At 31.4% G+C, this 23,374-nt stretch overlaps 4 protein-coding genes across 4 annotated transcripts in view; 1 reads left to right on the forward strand and 3 right to left on the reverse strand.

The window, feature by feature from the left end:
• Positions 1 to 2,916, forward strand: part of HELRODRAFT_194925 (hypothetical protein) — a gene marked incomplete at both ends in the record, with an annotated part of 6,551 nt that extends 3,635 nt beyond the window's left edge. The window contains 7 exons of the mRNA XM_009013219.1: positions 759 to 895; positions 1,408 to 1,470; positions 1,726 to 1,816; positions 2,059 to 2,092; positions 2,223 to 2,291; positions 2,493 to 2,567; positions 2,688 to 2,916. Coding sequence (XP_009011467.1) covers positions 759 to 895; positions 1,408 to 1,470; positions 1,726 to 1,816; positions 2,059 to 2,092; positions 2,223 to 2,291; positions 2,493 to 2,567; positions 2,688 to 2,916 — 698 coding nt within the window. The remainder of the gene's footprint in view (positions 1 to 758; positions 896 to 1,407; positions 1,471 to 1,725; positions 1,817 to 2,058; positions 2,093 to 2,222; positions 2,292 to 2,492; positions 2,568 to 2,687) is intronic.
• Positions 2,917 to 7,125: 4,209 nt separating this feature from the next.
• Positions 7,126 to 8,473, reverse strand: HELRODRAFT_183627 (hypothetical protein; the record flags this gene model as incomplete). The annotated part of the gene is made up of 4 exons (XM_009013220.1): positions 7,126 to 7,156; positions 7,641 to 7,923; positions 8,042 to 8,175; positions 8,265 to 8,473. The coding sequence occupies 4 exons, from the start codon at positions 8,471 to 8,473 to the stop codon at positions 7,126 to 7,128; spliced, it is 657 nt and encodes a 218-aa protein (XP_009011468.1).
• Positions 8,474 to 10,363: 1,890 nt separating this feature from the next.
• On the reverse strand, positions 10,364 to 13,298 carry HELRODRAFT_183628 (hypothetical protein; the record flags this gene model as incomplete). Its single annotated transcript, XM_009013221.1, has 5 exons — positions 10,364 to 10,561; positions 10,701 to 10,849; positions 11,377 to 11,667; positions 12,065 to 12,225; positions 13,009 to 13,298. 5 exons carry the CDS (start codon positions 13,296 to 13,298, stop codon positions 10,364 to 10,366), a joined length of 1,089 nt encoding a protein of 362 aa, XP_009011469.1.
• A 2,236-nt stretch (positions 13,299 to 15,534) lies between these two features.
• On the reverse strand, positions 15,535 to 19,819 carry HELRODRAFT_183629 (hypothetical protein; the record flags this gene model as incomplete). Its single annotated transcript, XM_009013222.1, has 12 exons — positions 15,535 to 15,579; positions 15,875 to 16,305; positions 16,440 to 16,604; positions 16,685 to 17,293; positions 17,359 to 17,433; positions 17,501 to 17,761; positions 17,858 to 18,014; positions 18,247 to 18,367; positions 18,724 to 18,883; positions 18,952 to 19,236; positions 19,330 to 19,472; positions 19,578 to 19,819. 12 exons carry the CDS (start codon positions 19,817 to 19,819, stop codon positions 15,535 to 15,537), a joined length of 2,694 nt encoding a protein of 897 aa, XP_009011470.1.
• Positions 19,820 to 23,374: the final 3,555 nt, after the last annotated feature.

Consider the following 23,374-nt stretch of genomic DNA (forward strand, 5'->3'; position numbering starts at 1 on the left):
GGTTATTATATATTTGATATTATTATTATGTTTTTGTTATCATTATTATTATCGTCATTGTTATTATTATTATTATTATTTTATGATTCAGGAGATATTCTTTGAAATGTAAGCAACTCGTAAATGATCTTATGTTGGCAATTCAACGAAAAAAATCCATATTTGTGGGTTAAATTTCTATACAAATCCTGGAAAAGATTCAGGAACCCACAGTGGTATAACCTGAACTGCTCAATAGCTAGACCTCTAGCTACATACATAGCAATCAGTATCAGAACTTGTATGGCGCCTATCTCGAAAAGACCTCAGAAGCGCTTTCTCTGGTGTTCAGTGTTGAAATAATGATGTTTCAATGTTTTTCGAACAGCCATCGATCTGTGATCAATGATTTGTTCACATACACAACACGTGTGCCTTTTTTTGCTATTCTAGTTCTTAAACTATCAACAAAACTTACGTCCAGTGCATGTGGTGGACACGAATGAATCAATGCTAACGCGCAAACCAATATATTAGCGTGCAGAGAGTGGCAGAGAGTAGCTATGGAGAAAGTTTTGGAGTTGATACTCCTTTTAGATAATAGTTTCTGACTAGAGTTAGTGTTATTTGATAAATAACGTTAAATATACATTTCAAAAAAATTGTCTAGGTTATTTTAATTTAAAATATTTTATTGGCTTTTCATCCGTTTCAGCAGTAAATAGTTGCTAGGTCGTTTTCGTTGCTAACCTCAACAATCATCAAAATTGATTGATTAGTTGGTAGCATCAAAATGTCTTTTTTACTTTTAAAAGCGCGATTTTTAATCATTTTTTCTTTTATTTGCGTCATTTTTTTAAATTTCAACTCATCGTTTGACGTCGACGTTGACGATAATTTGAGAATCTACGTCCAAGTTAGTGAATCAGATCACTCAGCAGTTTGAAAGTTTTATTTTTGCTCTGGGAACTGAGTGCTGACATATCATTTAGAATTATTATAAATAACATATTATAATATATTATTCACTAATAACCTATCATAATATATTAATATATTATTTGTTATTTTATTACATTGCATACACAATTAATTACAGACTCGCTAAGCAAGGTAATTAGTTAAAATTTAATTTAGTAGATTTAAAAATTAATGAATAGTTAAGTTAGTTAGAGTATCAGCAGTTCACATTCTCCTAACTAAGACTAACAGCATTGGCTACTGGCACAAACAAATACAATACAATGCAATACATTACACTGGCACCAATACAATACAGTACTTAACTTAACAAAAACATAACATACGTGCATTGTATTGCATTACATGTAATGTACAATGTACTAGAGTATTGTATGTTTTATTATTATTATTATTATTGTTGTTATTATTATTAAAAATTAAAATAATCATTTTATATTTGACCAGTACAAACCAGAGAAATGTCGAAGGCAGGCTGACTTCACAGACAAACTATATATACATTACACTGTTGGTTATATTATTTTTTTTATTATTATTTCAATTATTTATTTTTTTTTTATTTTATTTTAATTACTTAATATAAATATTATTATTATTTTTGTTATTCTCTTCATTATTATTATTGCTGTTATCAATTTTATTTCAATCTTTTTTTATTTAATTCTAGAATTACAACACATTTTTTTTACCAATTTTAGTATTTCTATTCGCAATAGAGTCATCCTATTCATTTTAATAATCTTTTTATTCTAAATGTCACAGGGTTACTTGGAAACTGGAGAAGAATTTGATTCGACAAAGGGTCTTGGCCACCCGATCTCATTTGTCTTGGGGGCACCCAACATTATCCCTGGTCAGTTGGATGGTCAGCTGATTGATTGATTGATTAATTGATTGATTGATTGTGTTTTTGATTGATTGGAGTTTCATTGGTTGTTTTCTTGAATGATAATTCTACACATACACACGCACGCGCACACACACATATACACATATATATATATATGCATACATATATATACACAGACATATGCACACACATACACAGTCGTATATATATATTCTTTTATACCATTTCAAACTTTTGATTGACAGGTTGGCAAAAAGGCATTCACGGAATGTGCATCGGGTCAGTCAGTTATTTTAATTAAGTTCACTTTTTGATCACTGCTATTGCTGAAGATAGTTATCATTATGAAAGTTTCAAATGTTATGGATCAAAATTATTAACATTCTCTTTTACTGATACTATTGAGCAGTGAGAAAAGGCAGATAATAATACCACCAGAACTGGCCTATGGAGTCGAGGGCCTCCCACCATATATACCGGGTTTGTGGTGCTGCTGCTGATGATGCTTATGGTGGCAAAGAAGATGATGATTTTAGTGATAATGATGATGACGATAGTAACGATGAGAGTGATGATGATGTATCACGAAAAATGCTATCCTCTTCATGATGTATCATTGCTACCTTATTATTAGTATTATTACCATTCCCAATTGTCACTATTTCACAATTTCGCCGTCAGGTGGGGCGACCTTGACATTCAACGTTGAACTGATTGACATTGAAACTGAAGACGTTGGAAGTTTTTTTTTCAGGTCTGCGCTCCTGCAAATCCCAGCCCAGTTATAAACTCGCTTCACCAGCCAATCATATTTAGCTGATAACATTGCAATCAATTAAATTTGGATCACAGTAATTCAACCAATCATGTTCAGCCAATCACACTTAGCCAGCAACCGCACTCCAACCAATCGCATTCAGCCATTCGCATTTCGACCAATCACATTGAGGCATCCACATTCCGACCAATCACGTTTCAGATTACTAAGGTTCCTGTTCATGCCCTTCACGGCCGTCTGCATCGTCTACTACATGTACAGTAGGTACAAGAAGTCACCCACCAAGAAGGACCTCAAGGAATTGAGAAGGAAGAAGAGGAACTGATTGAGTGAATGAATGAATAGATGAATGAATGAATTAATTTATTGGCTGATTGATTTATTGGCTATGTATTTGTAGGGTTAGTAAAGTGAGTGAATGAATGAACGAATGTATTAGTTGCATGATTTATTGATCGAATAGTTGATCGATTGATTGGTTGAGTAAGTTGATCAATTGTATGGTTTGATGATTCATTCGAGATAGAGTGATATAGCAGAATAGTTTATTTTATTGTTAATGGTTTTTGCCTGCTTTTACATTCTCTCAGTTTTATGTTTTCAAGAGCCATAATATATTTATATAAATTATATATTATATAATTTATATATATATATATATAGGTAGTCATCTGGTCATTTTGTTTTTTTTATTCATTCCGTTTTAGTGTTTTTGATATCATCGAGTCATTCTCATTATTTATTTCCGTGCATTTTTATGTTATTATGGTTTTATTGTTATTATGATACACACACACACGCACACACACACACACGTACATACAAACAGACAAACACAAACACCAGCTAGAAGGAATCAGTTGTGGATTTAGTCATTTCAAATTTTGTGTGATGAACTTTTGACGCAGTTGGCGTTTGTGTGTTTGTTCGTTCGTTTGTTCGTTCACGTTTCGTTCAAAAGTTGTTTGCGTGTTTGCTGCTCTTTACACATTCTTTACATACCATTTACGTATTACAGCTTTCCGTGTAAATCTTTACAGTTCAGTTTAACTTCATTCCGATGTAATACAAGATAGTATTGACATAAAAAAAATGGCCATATTATATTATGTTGTGTATGTATGTATGTGAGTGTATTCGTGTATGTATGTATGTTGTATGTATGTATGTATGTTTGTGTATGTCTTATGTGTGTATGTATGTTTGTGTATGTATCAATAGGTGAATTTTTATATAGTTAAAGGTTAATCAAATTCTGAGAGCGCTTAGGACAAACTTGATTATGGACGTAATAATGTTCTTATTATGATATATATCATTCTCTCTTTCTCTCTCTCTCTCTCTCTCTATATATATATATATATATATATATATATATATATATATATATGTATGTATACATATATATATATTTGCATGAAACATAAAGATATTTATATATATATATGTTGGAAGGAGACATATTTTATTCAGTATTGTATGGATTCTACTGAATTGTTGGCATTAGTCAAATTACAATACAATTTTATAATTATATATATATATTTAATATGTATGTATAATAAATATATTTATATATATTATATATATATATGTGTGTATATATATATATATATCAAAGCATTTAATTTTTATATATATTGTATTATCACTTATTTATTCTTATTATTATTGTTGTTATTAATGTTATTTATGAATAATATATATATATATATATATATATATATATATATATCTAACATATATATATATATATATATAGTTAATTGTTTTATTGTAAAATCAAATTTACCAATAAAGGTTCTATTGAAGAGGAAGTAGTAATGATGACTATGGTTATAATGAATGAATGAATGAATGCGTTTGTAAATGAATGAATGCGTGAGTAAATGAATTAATGATTGGATGAATGATTGAATGACCGAACGAACGAATGATTGAGTGACTGATTCAGTGAAAGTACACAAATATAAATTTTAAATGTTCTGCGAGACGTTAATCAATGATGAAAGTAGTACAAATGATGAATGAACGACTGAATGAATGAATGAACGACTGAATGAATGAATGAACGACTGAATGAATGAATGAACGACTGAATGAATGAATGAACGACTGAATGAATGAATGAACGACTGAATGAAATAAAGTGTGCTACTGATTCTATGCCAATATAATTAAAAGAACAGTAAATTAATAATAAAATTCAATTAAATAAATGGATGAATGCATGATGAGCATTTGAAAATGAATAGGCAACATAGTTGAATGGATGAAAGAGTGAACCAATGAAAGAATAAAAAGTGATTGAATGAAGAAGTTAATTTCATTTCTTTAACAGTTCACTTTCGAGTCTTTCAAGCCTCTGAGCTTCTATCTGCTTGATGGCTTTCCTAATCTCAACCCTCTATAAATTAAATTTAAAATTACTTTTAATTAATAATAAAAAAAACAAAACGCTGTTATTACTACTACCAACCCCACCACCACAAGTTATATTAATTAATTAATTAATTTTAATTAAAAAGAATAAAATGATACTAACATCTTGAAGGTTTTCTTCAGGATAAATTTCTTTCTGTAGTTATAAATGACAAATAATTTTTATATTATATTTTTATGTTTTTATGGCCACTAAGTCCTGATTATAGTGTTTAGGAGGCGATGGAATAAAACTGAAATGAAAGTCATTCATCCACTCATTCATTCATCCACTCATTCATTCATCCATCCATTTATCGAACGATCAACCATTCATTCAATCAGTCAACCATTCATTCAATCACTCAACTACTCATAGTCAATTATTAGAACAAAGGATTCTATCGAACTTTTTTATTGAGGACGTGTTTTTTGATGATGCTAGGCTGGTTGAACAACCAGAAACAACTGATTGGGAACATCACATAAAGTGACATCTGTGAAATGAAAGTTTTCATTCAAATGAACACAACAAATCTTTAAAAATAACAAAGAAACATGGTTAATTACTTAATAAAAATTGCAACTTTAACACAATTAATATTTTAATTATTTAATTTAATTAAATTTTAAAAGTTAACAGATGAAAAATTTCAGCATTGTATGAGTTCAGTTTAGTTTAATGAATGAATCTGCAATCAGTGTAGTAAAATATATAACGTAAAAAATAATATAAAAAATATAAACTTAATTAATTAAATAAATTAGTTAAATAAATTTAATTGAAAATTTCAAAAAATACAGTGCTACTAACTTTGAACGCTTCTAGCTTCCAATTTCCCATGACCAAAATCCAAAATTAGGAGCAAAACTAAATTAATTACTAAGAAAACATTTTTAATTAAAATCACGATTTTATAATTAATTAATTAAATAATTGAAACTCCAAACTGGACCTGCCCTTGCAAATGTGAGAAAATAACATAAAACGTCCGGACATTCATCTCCGAAAATTATTTGTTTAAAAGTTAACACTAGTTTAAAAATTATAGAATTATAATAATAAATAATAATAATATCCTAGTTTATAGTGGTTCAGTAGACTAGCATCTGTGTAAGAGCCACTACAAAATAAATGTTAACTAATGATATAGAATCTATATCATTAGTATCCTGGCTCTCCTAGCTTGATTTTAAAACTGTTGATTGAATCCACTGTGACAATTTCAGTTCGTTCCAGGCGTTTGCCACCCTGCTGCTGAAGGATCTTTGCTTTTTTGGATTTTCCGTCTTCTTTAAGGGCTTGTATCCACACACAAATACTAGTAACTAGTATACACACACACACACACATATGCAAACACACGTACACATACATCAACATAAACATTAATTCAGTGACAAATAATTTTCAAATTTTTTCAAAATTTGATTAATTTAAGTTCCTCCATCACGCAACATGTGATTGTGAAACAATTTCAAAATTTCAGATGTTTACATGAAATTGAATAAACAAACTTAGCTATTACACTAGTCAAATGTGGGAAAATGTTTCTAGAAAAATAAATCCGTCACTGAAATTTTCAAAAAAATATACCTTCTGTTGTTTTTTATGATTAATCTGAAAGTATTTATTTTCATAGGCTGACTTATTTGAAGGTACGCAAGGTTATCTTCATCTTATTTAGCATCTTACCGAATAAGTCCGAAAGATTTTAATGTTGACTCCACTTTTTAGATACTTTCTGTGGTAGCAGAATATAAAGCCTTGCTAGTGTACTCCAACTGGCCACACACACACATATAACAGTTGTTTTATTAGTTAATGAAGCAAATAAGTTGTACTACTCCTATTTTGACATACCTTATTGCTGTTGAAACAACAAAATATATATTCAGCCAGCAGGCGAATTAACTTATTTGATTTAACGTCATATCAAATTTTAATTTTTCAAATCAACAATTTGAAAACGTTCTTATAGGTTAAATATATAAATGAAAATATAATATTGTTATCTTTAAGAAAATCTTCTCATTTGAACATATATTTATAAGTATAAATTCATAGTTGCAACAATCTGGTGATCAAGCAGTGAATGGCATTGTAATGATGTTATAAAGTCTTCAGCTCTATGAAGAACCACCTGAATTTAATTTGGTTGAATTGGTTTAATTTTAATTTTTTCAAAATAATTTGCCCTAAAAAAGCAATCTACTAACATAAAATAGCTCCTATAAACAATGTTAACGTAACAGCTATTGAGAATTGACAATGTTTAAATGGCACACCTCCATTACCTTGAAAAAATTAAAAAGAAATGCAATTATATCAAAATTTAGAATTCAAATTTAAATTCTTTTTTTAGTTCTTCCCATCAAGTAAATGTGAAGTGAGCTGCTGTACAAGTATTGATCACCGAAACACTATTACGATTAAGCTATACGTAAGTTTCTGTAAAAGTTACACACCATACAACCAGTTTCATGATAATGGATTGAGTCTGGCGCAGTTTGAACTGAATTTGAACGGGGTCAGACTAGAACGCAAAGGAAAAGGAGAGTCACAACATTTAGTTTGCTCATTGGAGTTTTGGAATAACATTGAAAAATATTTACAAACGTTAAAACCTACTGAATTTCTTTTTATCCAATATGACATGGTCGAAGTTGTTGAATCCGATTTCACAAGTACGTGGGTGGCGTTCATTTTGGCCGTAGAAATTTTGAACGGAGCAAATTTCTCTCCCTTGTCTACTTCTACAAGAACTGCTTCTGAGCGGTTTCAAATCACAGGAAAATACTGGACAATTCTGATCATTACGTCTTTCGTACCTCTTGTATGTGACTTGCATGTCTAGTTTAATGCCGTCGCTTTCATCTTCGGCTTTGGCTAGCTCAATTTTCGAACTAACTATATTTTTTTCAAATTAAATTTTTAGTAGAATAACTTCATTTAAAAAAAAAAGTCTTGATTTGAAAGAATGTAATTTTTTTTTGTAAAGGATGACGAATAAAAATAATTATCTTACTTATTAGGATGAGCTCGTTAGTGGTCGTTTTTTTGTTAGTTCTGCAGTAGTAGAATCCAACATGGTTGTAGTCAATTTTTGTTATCACCAGCTTCAAATTCGGCGGCTCTCCGTGATTAAAGCTCACCTGTAACCTGTTTTTTTATGGAGGATTTAAAATTTCAAAATAAATTCATGAGAGCTAAAACTGACAAAAGTCAAGATGTAAACAAATTATTCTAACACCGAGTCTTTAATATCTAAAATGTTTTGGTTTGTATAATTGTTATAGTTGTTGTTTTCGTCGGTTAGTTCGAAGAACCAGGCCTGATCAATTTCGTTACTTTGGTTTTCTCGTTCTGTCAACTGACATTCCACACTCCAGGCCTCACCCTTCCGTACGTAGTGCTCCTTATATTCCACCGCCAAATCCCCAAGAACCACCAACATCATCGTCGTCGACAGTGAAGTTAGTAGGATTAGTGAAATTCTGAATTTCCCCAACATTATCTGTGGTTTGTATAGCTAACCGTTGTGTAGTGGATGGAGGAATGACTTTGCTCTACGGACGGATTTTTTGTCGAAGGATTTCAAATTGATAAGTTGAATGGAGGGATTGTGATACATTAGAAGTTGTTATATATGTGTGTGTGTATTACTTATTAAGCTATCGGTATGCACACACACACACACAAACGCGCGCGCGCGCGCGCACACATATACACACACACACACATCATACACACACACACACACACACATGTAGTATATAATTGTTCTGGGTACGAAACTAAATTGATATATCTAATTGTTTTAACTACAATGAAAGCACGTGATTGAGAATTGTTTGTTTATAAATTAAATTTTTAAAGTAATTTTGAATGAATTTAAACTGCCCGACTTGCCAGCCTGCTAATTGTGGGAGTTGAACTTAATTGTTTCGTTGACGTAATCAAATAGTATTAATAACGCCTTCTAGAGCATTTCCTTTTTTCAAAATTTAATTTCACTAACTTTTTTGACTGCCGCCTCTTCTTTTTTTGAATTTTGAATTCTAGGGAAAAAGCTCTCAAAATTGTTGGCTAAACTTTAAGATCTTAAAGTTAAAGTCTAGACTAGCCCGATCTTAAAGGCTAGTTTAGACTTTAAGATCGGGTCTAGAAAAGGACAGAGGGAGTTTGCCTGCCCCGAGGTCTCCACAAGGAAGGGGTCTGCACAAGAGAGAGTAGAGTTTACCAAACATTCAAAGTACAAAAGGTCAGCAACATTGTACTGTACATGTTTTTCAGTCATGTTCTTTGCATTTTATAAGCGTCTACCCATAACCTCTCAGACATACGTTACATGTTATTTTAATTATTCTGTGTTTGTGTGTGTTTGTTCTTGGTATCTTAGTGTATTTGTGTGTGTTTGTCTGTGTGTGTGTGTGTGTGTGTGTGTGTGTGTGGTGTGTCTGTGTGGTTTGTTTATATGTTTATATGTTATTTGTTTGTTTGTTTGTTCGTGCACCACAAAAAATGAGTTCTATGCATGCTTAACGACATCTAGTGTTGTTATTCTTCAAAGCCTTAACACTATCATCATCATAATTTTTACTTATTTTATTATTTTTTATTATTTTTTTTATTAATTATTATTGTTATTGTTTATTTTTAAGTTGCTTGTAGTTTTTTTTACAGCCCCCAATATAATGCGAGCTGTGGAAATAATTGCCATATAAATATGAAATATGAACACACGACAGACTGTAATTTGACACGTGCACACACACACGCACACACACATACCAACACACACACACACACGCAGACATATACACCGCATAAATAAACAGCTCGTTGAAGAAAACATTTTTTTGTGTTTCTTTATATATTATCAAGTATTGAAAGAAGTTTACAGAAAAATAAATAACATAAAAATTGCATTAAATATATGACTCTCCATAATAATAATAATAATAATTATAATAATAATACATAATTTATGTAGCGCTAAGTTTACCAAGGCAATGAACAAATTCTTTCATAAATAGAAAAAATAGATGTTTGAAAACAACGATATTATATACACACAAATTCACACACTCACAAACACACACAAAAACACAAACACAAACAGACACTCACAAGCACACACACAAACAAACAAATACATGATTATTTATCTTTCTTTATCTCCCAGACAAGCCAAGCAGGTTGATTTAATTTATGAACTTTCGCAGTTTATTACATTTATTTCTGAAGTGTTTACCGTACAAATATTTGAACGTGTGTGTTAGTGTGTGTTTGTGTGTGCGTGTGTGTGGCGAGTCTGCGTATTATATTATGCATATAAATTATAAAATTATATAAATTTATTCATAGTTTTTAAAAAATATAACCATACTAATATTATATGAAGGCAGTTTATGATGAAGAGTTGCCAGACAGCTATTATATTATAAATCTCATTATCATTATTGTTGTTGTTGTTGTTGTTGTTGTTGTTCTTCTTCTTCTTCTTCTTCTTCTTCTTCTTCTTCTTCCTCTTCTTCTTCTTCTTCTTATTATTATTATTATTATTATTCTCTTCAATATGTTCTAAGTAGAAAGAAGACTTTTTGATTGACATTCTGTCGGTCCTCATCCAGCAGGCTGCAGTTATTGTTATTAACATCTGTAACGTAGTAATTTGTATATACGTGAACATTATTATCATCGTTATTATGTCTATTATTATTAATGTTGTTGTTGTTGTTGTTGTTGTCGTTATAGTTATTATTGTTGTTGTTGTTGATACCGGCCATACTGGTTATTCTTCTCTTTATAATCGTGTGCCAGAACATGAAGCCTATTTTTCAAAAAACTAAAATTAATAAAAATCATTAGCAATAGTGGTAATAATAAAAGAATGAAGAAGGATTGCAAAGTGAAGTTTACACGTTAATTAACTAAATACTAACACTCGCATGAAGTGAGAAACGTATGAGATAAATATACATTTTAATTAATTGATTGGTTAATTTGTGTGGTTGATTAAATCATCAATCGATTGGTTGATCGATTGATCCATCGATTGATTGATTGACTGATCGATCGATCGATTGATTGATTGATCGATCGATTGATTGATTGATCGATCGATTGATTGATTAGTTGATTGATTGATTGATTGATTGAAAATGAATCACAAATCATACAAACATGAAATCGCCAACATGATTACAATGATCGCAACTAGTGGAATGTACGTTTTAATATATCCCGCTGCTCCATTCATCTCTAAAGTCACTCCTCCATCAGCTTATCAACAAACATTTTTATAAATATCATAAATTAAAAATAGTAAAATTAATATAAATATTAGAAATATTATACCTTTTCCGGCTTTCTCCATCTCCCTCCAACTCCATACCACAGATACCACATCCCGAAAGACCGCCCAACACTGGTCCGGCAACACTTCACCAACGTCAAATATTCTCTGCGCATGGCAGGTCACAGAAAACTCCTCAGAAACAAAACACTTTTCTCCTTTCATGGCTCGTTTCTTTTGACCGAACTTGCATTCAAACCTGGGAACTGAGGGTTCGAGACCTAAGTAGGATACTGCCATGCCGAGGGTTTGAGATTTGTCTTCGTTCATCACCAGAGAGATCGCCGGCTCTTCTGAATGAGTCAAACCACGTGATGATTCACAATGCTACTTCCGTTAATTCGATCATTACGGTTAATGTATAATTAGTTTTATAATTAATCAATTAATTTGATTTATTAGAAAACTAAATGGACGGTGAGATTGATGTAGTGGTCAAGTGCTCGGTCAGTGTGCTGCAGTAGCGAGGTTCAAGTGCAAATGAGAGCCCATTACAACACGTGCGTATATATTATGATGTGTTATTTTGTGTGTTTTGTGGAAAATTTTTTAAAAAAGTCTCTGATGCTACGCATAGCGCGCCATATAAATCAGAACTTTTTTAAATATAACATCCAAAAAGTTATAACAAAAAAAATTGCGAGAAAAAATATTTTGAACCAGTAAACATTTTCAAAACTCCCAACGGACCGACAACGGTTAGTTTATACTTTCTTGTAACTTCAACTTCTACTGCAGCTTTTGCATCATCTTTAGGGTACGTACATTCATAATAGCCGGCGTGGTCTCTATCAACTTTTGAAATTTCCAATCTGGATGTCTGAGTGTCCAGGTTCAACTGCACGCTGTACCTGCAGAGCAGATGATGGGATGTTATTTCAATTTATAAATCTTCAAATTAATCATGACAACAACATTAATATTGTTTTCCAATAAATTTTCAGAGGTATCAATCAGCAACACACATTTTCATTGCATGTGAGTTGCGGGGATCTCTTTGCGATCGAAGCTGGCCACTGTGGCGGTGGAACGAAACGTTTTAACCATTACACTACCACGCCATATAATAATAAGTATAGTTAACAATTATTTTAAAAACAACTATTATTACAAAAATAGTGAAAGTTAATAATTACTTCATTATTAATAACAAAATCAAAAACGTTAATAAAAATAGCAAGCATCATAAGGGGAGAAAATGTGCTGAACTGAGTTCAAAGTTAATTGGCCTGACTGTATTATTAAACAAAACAACAGGCGCATTAACTATAATTAATTAATTATAACTAATTAGTTATAATTAATTAAAATTAATCAATGATAATAATCATACATAACTTGGATAATTGAACGAACAAGATGAAAAATTATTGTTTGTGATATTTTTTTGTTGGCTTTCGTTTTAGAACTTTTATTAACAACAAATATGCGACTGGAAAGTTGAAAATTTTACAAGAAAATTTGTCGGCGAGTTAGCTTAACCGGTAGAAGTGCCATGTTTTGCGTTGTAATGGCGCGATGACCTAGTTCGAATACTGCCTGTCCGAATCTCAAAAAATACCCCACACCACGTACAGTGCACGTACACGGTTTTGTGTGGGTGATATAAACCACATAATTAAAAACAACAGAACCTGGATTGAGCCCAACTGTCCAGCCTATCATTAATATAAATATAACGACTTTGACGATTTGTAGCATCAGTAGTCGCGCTTACAAAAATCCATTTGACAGGAAGAAAATGCACATTCGTTGGGTCCTTTGCATCCTGTAAGTCACACTCCACACTCCACGGCATGCCTGACATTACAAAGTATTCCTCGTTCGTGGATGTGTCTTGTGGAGCTGCCGGCATCGTGGATGAGTATGATAGGTGGATGATGATCATTTTGATCGCGGCGACGATGGTGAAGAATCGCGCCATCATTTTTGATTTTGTTCTTACGAATTTTAATTTATTTAATTTGTTTTATGTGAAGTGTCTTCTAAGGCCGAGTCTCATTGGGATCAGATCAATTATCGTTATTTTTTTAATTTTACACAACTTATTCATTTAGTTTTCAAGTTAAACTTTTTCAAATTTACACATTTGAATTTTAAATTAATTTTCAACAAAATTTACTCACTCGCATTTTTGAAATAATCTTCTTTCAAATTAATCTTTTAAATTTAAAATTAAACTTTCTCAAATTTATACATTCAACTAATTTTATCTTTTAAAAATTTCACCACACAGCAAACAACAGCTGGTCGAATCGAAAGAATCTTTATAAATGTAGATGTAGTGTTCACACTTTAATATAAAACCGAAACAGGAAAAAATGGATTTCCAAATTTCTAAATATAAACTCCCCATGAAGAATGGCGCATTTAGCTGTTAAATGCATTTTCGTAGGTCCTGAATATTCATATAATATCATTAATATTCATAATATCCTATTAGGAATGTCCATGTCATATCGCATGTATCACTATACACATCACATGAGGATGGAATCATCAGTTTCTTTATCTGTTTGTTATATATGTTATATATATATATATATGTATGTATATAAAATAATAAAATATGACTAAGGTTGATAATATATATATATATATATATATATATATGTGTGTGTGTGTGTGTGTGTGTAAGTATGTTTATATGTATATAAATGTGTGTGTGTGTGTGTGTGTGTGTGTGTGTGTGTGTGTGTGTGTGTGTGTGTGTGTGTGTGTTGTGTATTCCTGTGTCTTTGTGTCCGTGTTGAAATAGTAATAATTTTTCTATATAAAATAAAAATAACAATAAAAATAATAATAATACATTTTTTTATTACTAACATATAACATTGTTTCTGCGTCTGTCAGATACTGATTTTTAAAGAATAATAATAATATTAAAAAAAAACACAGACACACAACGTACAGACAAACCATAACATTTCAGCCAGTAGACTGATACTAAAATTTTAAACTGAGTCGCAATGAGATGCTGGTTTTTACACCAGATGATTTATTTTTAATTTTATTTTTTTATGGAAAAAAGCTCGTAAAAATAGACAAAACACATTTCGATTGGTTAATATGATCATCACGTATATATGTGTATATTACTATTATTTGTATATTTATATAACACTCTTTATTAAACTATACGTGTGTGTGTGTGTGTGTCTGTGTGTGTGCGTGTGTGTCTGTGTGTGTGCGTGTGTGTCTGTGTGTGTGCGTGTGTGTGTTCTGGATAATGTTTCATCATCGGTTTTCCATTTCATTATAACAATTTTTTTTATTCCTATTATTTTTAACTACGAACTAAATTTTTTTCTTCTTTTGAAATACGTTTTAATTTTATTTTAATAGACGTACGGTACGTACGGTTGTTTAACTGGTTGGACAAATTTTGCAATATATGCCCATCAAATAAACATTTGTGGATCTATTTAGCTTATAAAAAGGAAAATATTTAAATAAAAAATCTCATCAATTCTCTCATGAATATTTTGTAGAGGTATCAACAGGAAGACATGCAGTGCGCCTATGAATACGTACGTATCAATCAATCAATCAATCAATCAATCAATCAATCAATCAATCAATCAATCAATCAATCAATCAATCAATCAATCAATCAATCAATCAATCAATCAATCAATCAATCAATCAATCAATCTATCAATCAATCAATCAATCAATCAATCAATCAATCTATCAATCTATCAATCAATCAATCAATCAATCAATCAATCAATCAATCTATCAATCTATCAATCAATCAATCAATCAATCAATCAATCAATCAATCAATCAATCAATCAATCAATCCACTCTGAACTTCGTAAGTGATGGAGATGTAGTCAGAGAAGGAGGTAGAGAGTTTTAGAGAGAAGAGCCAGAAAAAGCAAATGCAGATTTAGCAAGACCAAGTGCCTCAGCGATTTACGCCATTTTGTTCGTTTCTTTACATTCCATTACGTAGGATGTTTTATGTATGCATATGTCAACCGTTAAAATCGCAACACTTGGGACATATTTCAAAATTTGTAAATGGGTCGCCATCTGGTTTATATATACATTAGTGCAAATTCGAAGATTTTGAAAACTAACAAACGATATTTTATTTACTGTTCAATTTTGATATGATCCTACAATCGTGTGAAAAATATGTGTTACACATTTTAAATAGTTATGAAAAACTTGCAAATGGCTGTTGCTCTAAACGTCTAATTAAATGAAATTAATGAATGAATTAATTAATTAATGAAAACTAATTAATGAAATAAAATTAGGATCGGTAGATTCGTTAACACAAAACAAATATCAAAACAAAAATAGTTACAGAAGAAATAAAGTAAACAGTTATCTTGATTAAAATAACTTGAAAAATGTTTTTAATGCATTTAACAGTTGCTAAAAAAAACAAGTTTTTTGAAATGTTTAAAAAAAATAGAAGTACAAGTTTTTCCATTTCAATTTTTAGGTAAGCAAACTTTCGTAAGACAAACTGGATTGGCGGACCCGAGTTGGGCCATTTATGTCGTATATCGTCTTTATCTCCCTCCCATCAGTTTCCGAGCATATTTCTCCACATGAGACATGACCCCAGCAGAGCTCGATGGACGACAGGACATCAGCTTCCTGTCGGCCAAAGAATGTTGTTCGTATGCCAGCCAGGAAGCCACCAGGTTTCGATGGCGTTGAACATCCTTCCCGACCAACATCCTCTCCATACGGTCCGAATTTCCGATCCAAGTTTGTCTGGAATGTTAAACTGTTGATGGACTTTGCACATTTGAAATCAACTTTTGTTATGAACTCATCATCGTGGAAGCTTATTGTAGAGAACGTGAGACCTTTTAGTTTTGACGTTTTATTTCCAACTCCAGGAAAATTGACGTTTTTATTTGCATGTTTATATTCATTTCCACTGTTGTACGTGACTGACATGCCTGTAGAAAATTATGTAAATAGAATTTCCTAGCTACAAGAACAAAAACTGCTCATTTGCTAGTTGGACAATATTGGAAACAATGAATTATGCACCTACATTTTAGAATTAGGTCTCAATAAAAAATAAATAAACCTTCTATATTTCCGCCAGACGATATGCACAAGATAATTTTTTTCACGATGATGAATGCGGATTCTGATCTTTTTCGTTTTTCTTTGTCCACGTCGTCCTGAACTTTTGACTTGACGTCGTAATAACCACTACTCGCTTTACTCTTGCTCCAACAGTAATGGAAACCTGGCGTTTGTTAACGTGGACGTTTTCAAAAATTACAGTTAGGCAACTTTAAAGTTCATATAAAAAGTTAAGAAGGGCACCGTTTAATAGGTTTCTAGGACGATTCCATATTGGATATTCTAATCGTTCTTTTTTAGCCCGTTTATCATCCAGTAAGCGTATCAACATTTGAATGCATACTTTTGCTTTTGTACATTTGCCCAACCAATCCTTGTTTTCAATCAAATCTTCTATATTGTTGTCAGTCAAAAATCCCAATCTAATTGATTTTGTCAAAAATTCAAACCAAAAATCGTGAAGCATTGTTTCATCTAAAAACTTTTTGATAGTTTGGAAAAGTTTATGTTCTTGCTCCGATTTATTTAATTCTACAACGTTATTATTTATAATTAAGAGATTGTCGCTTGAAGCCCAAGCAAGATGTTTGTTAACGATTTTCAAGTGCTCAGGATGTTTCTCAGGATATTTTTTATACAACTGACTTGAATTTGATTCATTCGACATTGGCGTCCTGCTTTGTGAAGAGATGTCTGCCTCTTCCAAATTTAAAGTCTCACGTTGTTCCTTAGCCCGTTGAAAATGATTAATAATCGAAATTGGTGATGATTCTATCAGCGAATGACTTTCCTTAGTTGATGGAGAAGTGACGTAATCACTTTTATCTTTCCACCTCTGAGGAACTTTCCATTCTAACATTTCAATCATTTCAGCGATTTTATTTAATATGTATAAATATTTTTGTACACAAACTAACTAGTTTTGAGCAAAATGGCAACAATTGCGAAGGGTAGAAAAGTACATAAACCAACAATTAGGCGAATTTCTAAGTCTGTTAAAAAAAATTGAAAAAATAATGAATAACATTCTGCACTGAACACTAGTAAATGAAAGCTAACGTTTTTCTACTGTTACATTAGTTATTATTACTTTATCCAGAAACCGAATGTGACATTTTTCAAGGATATTTGCAGAGTCTTCAGAACTTACAGTTGAATGACAGCTGATCAGATTATTTTCTAGTATTCTGCAATTGAAACTTTTGAAAGCTGTTGCGTTTCCACCAGGATTACAATTATATTGGGGATTGTAAACGTTCGTTCCAGCGTATTTTAACATAAAAAATAAGCCATTTAAAACTTTGTGTAGAGAAATTTCATCTGGAAAATAGTCAGCAAAATATTTAAAATGCAAAATAAAAAATATTTATGGACTTTCTACATTAAAATAATATAATAATAATTTCATTTGCCAACCGACAACCAACAGGTCAATTTTTCTCTCAATCAATTTTTCGGACGACTTGTGAGCACACATATACGTGCCAGAGTGATCCAGATCAACACGAGGTATCTTCATATTGTACACTCTTCTGTCCTCTGAAACTTCGAAGTGATATCTGAAATTTGATAGCTTGATTAGGATAAATATAAAGTTCAAGAATAACACAAACGTCTCCGAAATATTTTAGAACATTTCCAAATCATTTGCAACATTTTTAATTATACATGTTTTATTTGTCTTATGAAAATTATAGAATGATAACAAACTCTGAGTTCAGTGGTTAATAAAGGTTTTAAAATATTCATTAAGTCGCGAAGGCCGCATTGAGATTTATTTTAGCTTTGAAGGGCCGCATATGTACTTGAATATCAAATTTTTTCGACCCGAAAGAGAATTTTTTAAGATTTGTGGTTCTTTTTTTGGTCATAATGTCTGGCTGATGGCAATATAAAATAGCTTCGCGGGCCGTAGTTTGGCCACTTCTGTTGTAAAATATTTTAAATATGTTGTAAAATGTTTTGGATAAGTTGATATATTTCTCGTAAAACTTGTAATTTTTAGGCGGTCAAATTAATGTTGACGATAATATCAACTGGCAGTGCTATAACATGCAGTACGAAGTGCCGTAAGAACAAGTCAAATTTTGGATCCACTTCGTCTACATTGTCTAAATCCGCTACTAGTCACTTTAGTTATAATATTGCACTTGCTCAAAACATCAACATGGTCAATCGTAACTTATAGCTATGAATTAGGTAGTAGACAGTCAAACAGTAAGCAGAAGTAAATGTCAAAGCGATGGTGATTTTGTTGTCACAAGCAAACAGTATCTGAAAACCTGTTGATATATTGCTTATTTGCCTCCCATTTGGTATGCAAAACAACGCTTTCACTGTCAGTTTTGTAAGTTTGAAAAATCCACATCATCGGATAAACAGATGGAGTGCCGCATCTCATGGACCATTGCTCATCTCTTCTAACAACCTCTAATTCTTTCTCTGCAAAAATATCATTCGTATGAATCAAATTAACTTTTGAATATTTTTCAGTTGTTTTATTTAAAAACCGAGTTCAATATGTAACTGCGTTTCATTCCATTTAACAGAGTTATTATTATTATGAAAGACGATTTCACATTTGGTTGGATTTTCATCATCCAAATGAAATTTTTTTTCCAACTTGCAAAAGATTTGCACGGATTTCGTGCAAATTGTTTCTTTCATGAGGAGTTCACCGTAACTGAACGTGCACATGAACTTGACATTCGGTGCCTCGTGCCCAGCGTACGATATGTTCATGGCCAATGTCAGCGATTTGTCGGCGCTCAGTTTGAATTCAGTGTGAGAGTATTCTGTTGAAGTATTTTTTAATGAAGAATTTTGAAATACATATACTACTAGGTGATTAATTATTTATGAAATTTAGAAAAAAAACTATCAATAACCGATGACGATGACTTTATAATACTGTCTGTGATCGAATTTGGTTGGATCGGGCCAGCAAGCGTAAAATCCAGCATGGTGTATGTCGGTTTTAGGGACTTCCAATGTTGATATCCCCCCATTTTGCCAAGATGTCACTTTGTATCTTTTAAAACATACGTCAAACGGTCAATATTCTTTCAGATATTTTAAATAAATTTACAAATAATTTGATTTTGAATGAGTTTTACGAATAATTTAACCTCCCAACCTTGTCCTAACTCTTCCCACCAATGTTCCATCAATGAATATGTATGAGTTGTAGCTACGGTCAGCGCTGACAAACACCCAGCTAGGGATTATATTTCTGTATGGAGTCTTGCAATGCAGCTTCCATCCCTTCCCAAGTTCGACGAAATGCTCGTTGTATTTGAAGTCATCGATGGCAAATGTTATCGTTGGTGTCAGTATTAATAAGAAGAATGAAGACTTAAATTTCGTCTTTAACGACATAACTTACAAGACTGAATACCATTTATGAATTTAGGAAGTTTTAGTATAGAGAGTTTATATTGTCTAAAATTGTCTAAAGTTTAACAATAAAATACAATAGTAAGACGTTTGACCGTAAAAAATCAATAAAATGTTAATTACTACGAAAAAATGTTTAATGTTTACGCGTTTTATTCCATAGAACTAAGCCAAATTATTAGGCAGGTAATAATTATTATGCCATAGCCAAACACTTGAAGGCATTCATAAGAAGTTTTATTATATAGAGAAAGTTTGAAAGCATTCATTGTTGCAAAGTCTAGCTAGAAATTGCATGTATTTATGCATGCTTGCTTATAAAAATCCAATTAAAAACAGTTTTAATTTTGATTTTTATACATATTTGTAAAAAAAATTTCATACGAAGTTTCGAATTATTTTAAAATTTTTGCTGACGCATTTTGATAAATAAAATTTGAAATATAACACGATCATATATAGCATTTTGTGGCCATTTCAGATATTTTCTTCAATAACTTGTGATACCGAAATTAGTTTCTATAATGATATTTATAGCTAAAATTATCTACATCCTTCATTCCATAAAATAATTTTAACAATTTTAATTCTCATATCATTTTGAATTATGTATAAAACTAGAAAAAATTTCTTTGCAATTGAAGCCACCAATTAACCCAACCTTATTTTTTTTTAATTTAATAATTTTACCGAACTTCTTCGTCAGAATTGTTTGAGCTAGACAGATGTTGGGTTTTTTCAAAAAATTGTAAAATCACACCATTGTTCGTTTTTGTTCAGTATTCATTTTGAAGAAAAAGAAACTATGTTAACGCGCGCGCGCGCGTGTGTGTGGTGTGTGTGTGTGTGTGTGTGTGTGCGGTGTGTGTGTTCCTTTTTTGATAAAATTACATATTTTTATTCATGATTTCGCCCTGAAGAATTAATCATTTTCAGGAAAATAAGAAGTATCTTTTCTTGTGTAGTTTAAATCACGCTGCATCTCATTAACATTTAAATAAAAATTCACTCACGAATTATTCAAATTATTATAATGAGTTTGTGACACGAATGTTGAATGCTTCCATCATTTACAAACATTCACGACGACCAACTATTCTTGTTAAACTATTCTCAAATTTAGTACGAAGAGCTAATTAAAACTAGTCAAGGAGAGAACGCAACCAAATGGAGCAGATATGGTTAGCAAATAGAGTAGCGAACAGCATAAGGTGGGACCTCAAAGCTCGCTGCATTTGCGGTCATCACTGGCGATTACTAGGTTTTTTCCATCAGCAATGACAACTTTAAAAAAATTTCCAACTTTATAACTTGTAACTTTGTAAGCATTTTTATAAGCCAGTCGTTCAGTAGTTCAGTCGAACTTCAGGTAGAACATTTTGTTCAATATAAATTATTATAATTGTAATAACATTAATACTAGTTATAAATAGTTAGAAGAGATGATTGTTTATGTGAATAATTTCAGTTGATTCATTTATATACGTGAATGCGTCAAACCTAGGAGAATTTTTTTTTAATTTTTTTGCTAAAATTAGTTTGTCGTCAAGGTTTGTCCTTTAAAAAGAGTCACGATAAGATATTACACGGAGAAAATGTCTCAACTTAAAATGAAATCTCAAAGAGATTTATAAAAATAGCATTAATACCTGTTATGCAACACGTGTAGCTAATTAATATTTGATTTATCATCACTTTTAATTTTCAAATTTGAATTTTTGATACAAAGAACATAAGAGTTATATATATTGTTGTATAAATTAAGTTTAAAAATTTCAAATTTTAAAATGAAATAAATTTAAAAAAGCAAGCAAGCAACATGACTTATAAACTAACTTTTTGACAATATTTTCAACCCAAAAATCCACACATCTGTCGGATATTTTGACTTTCGTGGCAGGCGGCCAACTGATTTTCATTAAACTTTTTAAAAATTTCCGAATTCCAGTGAGGATTCCTCCTCCTTTATTTTTTTTTCTCTCACTCCTGCAATTATTATCTTCCTTATCTTTTACACTTTCAGTTTCTTCTTTTGTTTTTGTTAACTTCTTCCTGTGACTATCTTCTTTATTATCTTTTAATTTTTTTTCTTTCCCATTTTAGGAATTTTTTAAAAATTGTATCTACTTAAAAATTGAAATATACCAACTCCTGTCGAATGCTTATGGATTTGATATTCGATTTTAAGTTCGTGTGGTGTATGGTGTGGGTTGAGTGTGAAAATGTTTCAGTCGTGAAAATGAAATAATCAAAAGATTAAATCAAGATTAAGGTTTGCTGGGTTATTTAAAAATGAATCAAGTGCAGAAACAAATTTTTTCGAATGTGAAAGTACTCTTAATAAAAAATGAAAAACTGAAAAGAAACTGCAAAATTGATTGCATAACCGAAGTATGTTAATGAAGCATGTCGTATTGTTTCTTAATTCGTCAATAAATTAATAGTTTTGTAATTTAATAATTTAATAATTAATATTATTTAAAAAGTGTTGCTAATATGGATAGCCTAGATTTTACCATTCTGACCGACCGACTGACCGACTGACCGACCAACCAACCTCTCGATTAACGAACGAACGAACCAACCAGCCAACGAACCAACGAACCAACCAACCAACCAACCAACCAACCAACCAACCAACCAACCAACCAACCAGCTAGCCATTCAATTGTTCAACCAACCAGCAAACACAACCTCGACAAGCCAGTGAAACCCAGCGCACGGATCAATAAACGATTGCTTTCAACGTGAACAAACCACCGACAACAACAACAACAACAACACCATGAATTCACCTGACATCTATGGAAAATGCTGGCAATACAGGTGTGTTTTGTGTTCTGAATGTACGTGTATGTGTGTGTGTGTTGTGTGTGTGTTTGAATGTACGTGTATGTGTGTGTGTGTGTGTGTGTGTGTTGTGTGTGTGTGTGCAATTTTTGCGCGTGTTTGTTCCCTTGTATGTGTAAATATCAATGAAATTTTTTGTGATATATATCCACTTATGTATGTATAAAATAATTAAACGTATTATCTCTTCTTAATTCTTTTCACTCTCTCTCTCCCTCTCTTTTTTTCTCTCGCTTTCTCTTTAGCTTATAATGCTACATTGCAAATTTGCGTTAAAGACGCATTGAATATACGACTGATTTTTGGATTTGTTCACAAACATTTGATTTCAAAATAATCAACGAAGAACCACTTGAAAATGCTTTAGTTACAAGGCTCGTATCAGATCAACTGCATAGATATTGCATCATATTTTGATTGTATCTTGATGTATCAATAGTAACTACACGTATCTTGGTGTATCAGTAGCAACTACACCTATCTTAGTGTATCAGTATCAACTACACGTATCCTAATGTATGCAATTATGCATGCCTTTATTCATGTACCACTGGTTATCCACAATTTGGCTATTTAATCAACATCGATTATTTAATCTATACAGGATAGAGTTGTTGAAGGTTCGAAGTTTACAACATTGTATATATATATACATATGCAAAAAACATACATACATACATACATACA

This window comes from Helobdella robusta (assembly GCF_000326865.2).
Source record: "Helobdella robusta unplaced genomic scaffold HELROscaffold_113, whole genome shotgun sequence".
Lineage (NCBI taxonomy): Eukaryota > Metazoa > Annelida > Clitellata > Rhynchobdellida > Glossiphoniidae > Helobdella > Helobdella robusta.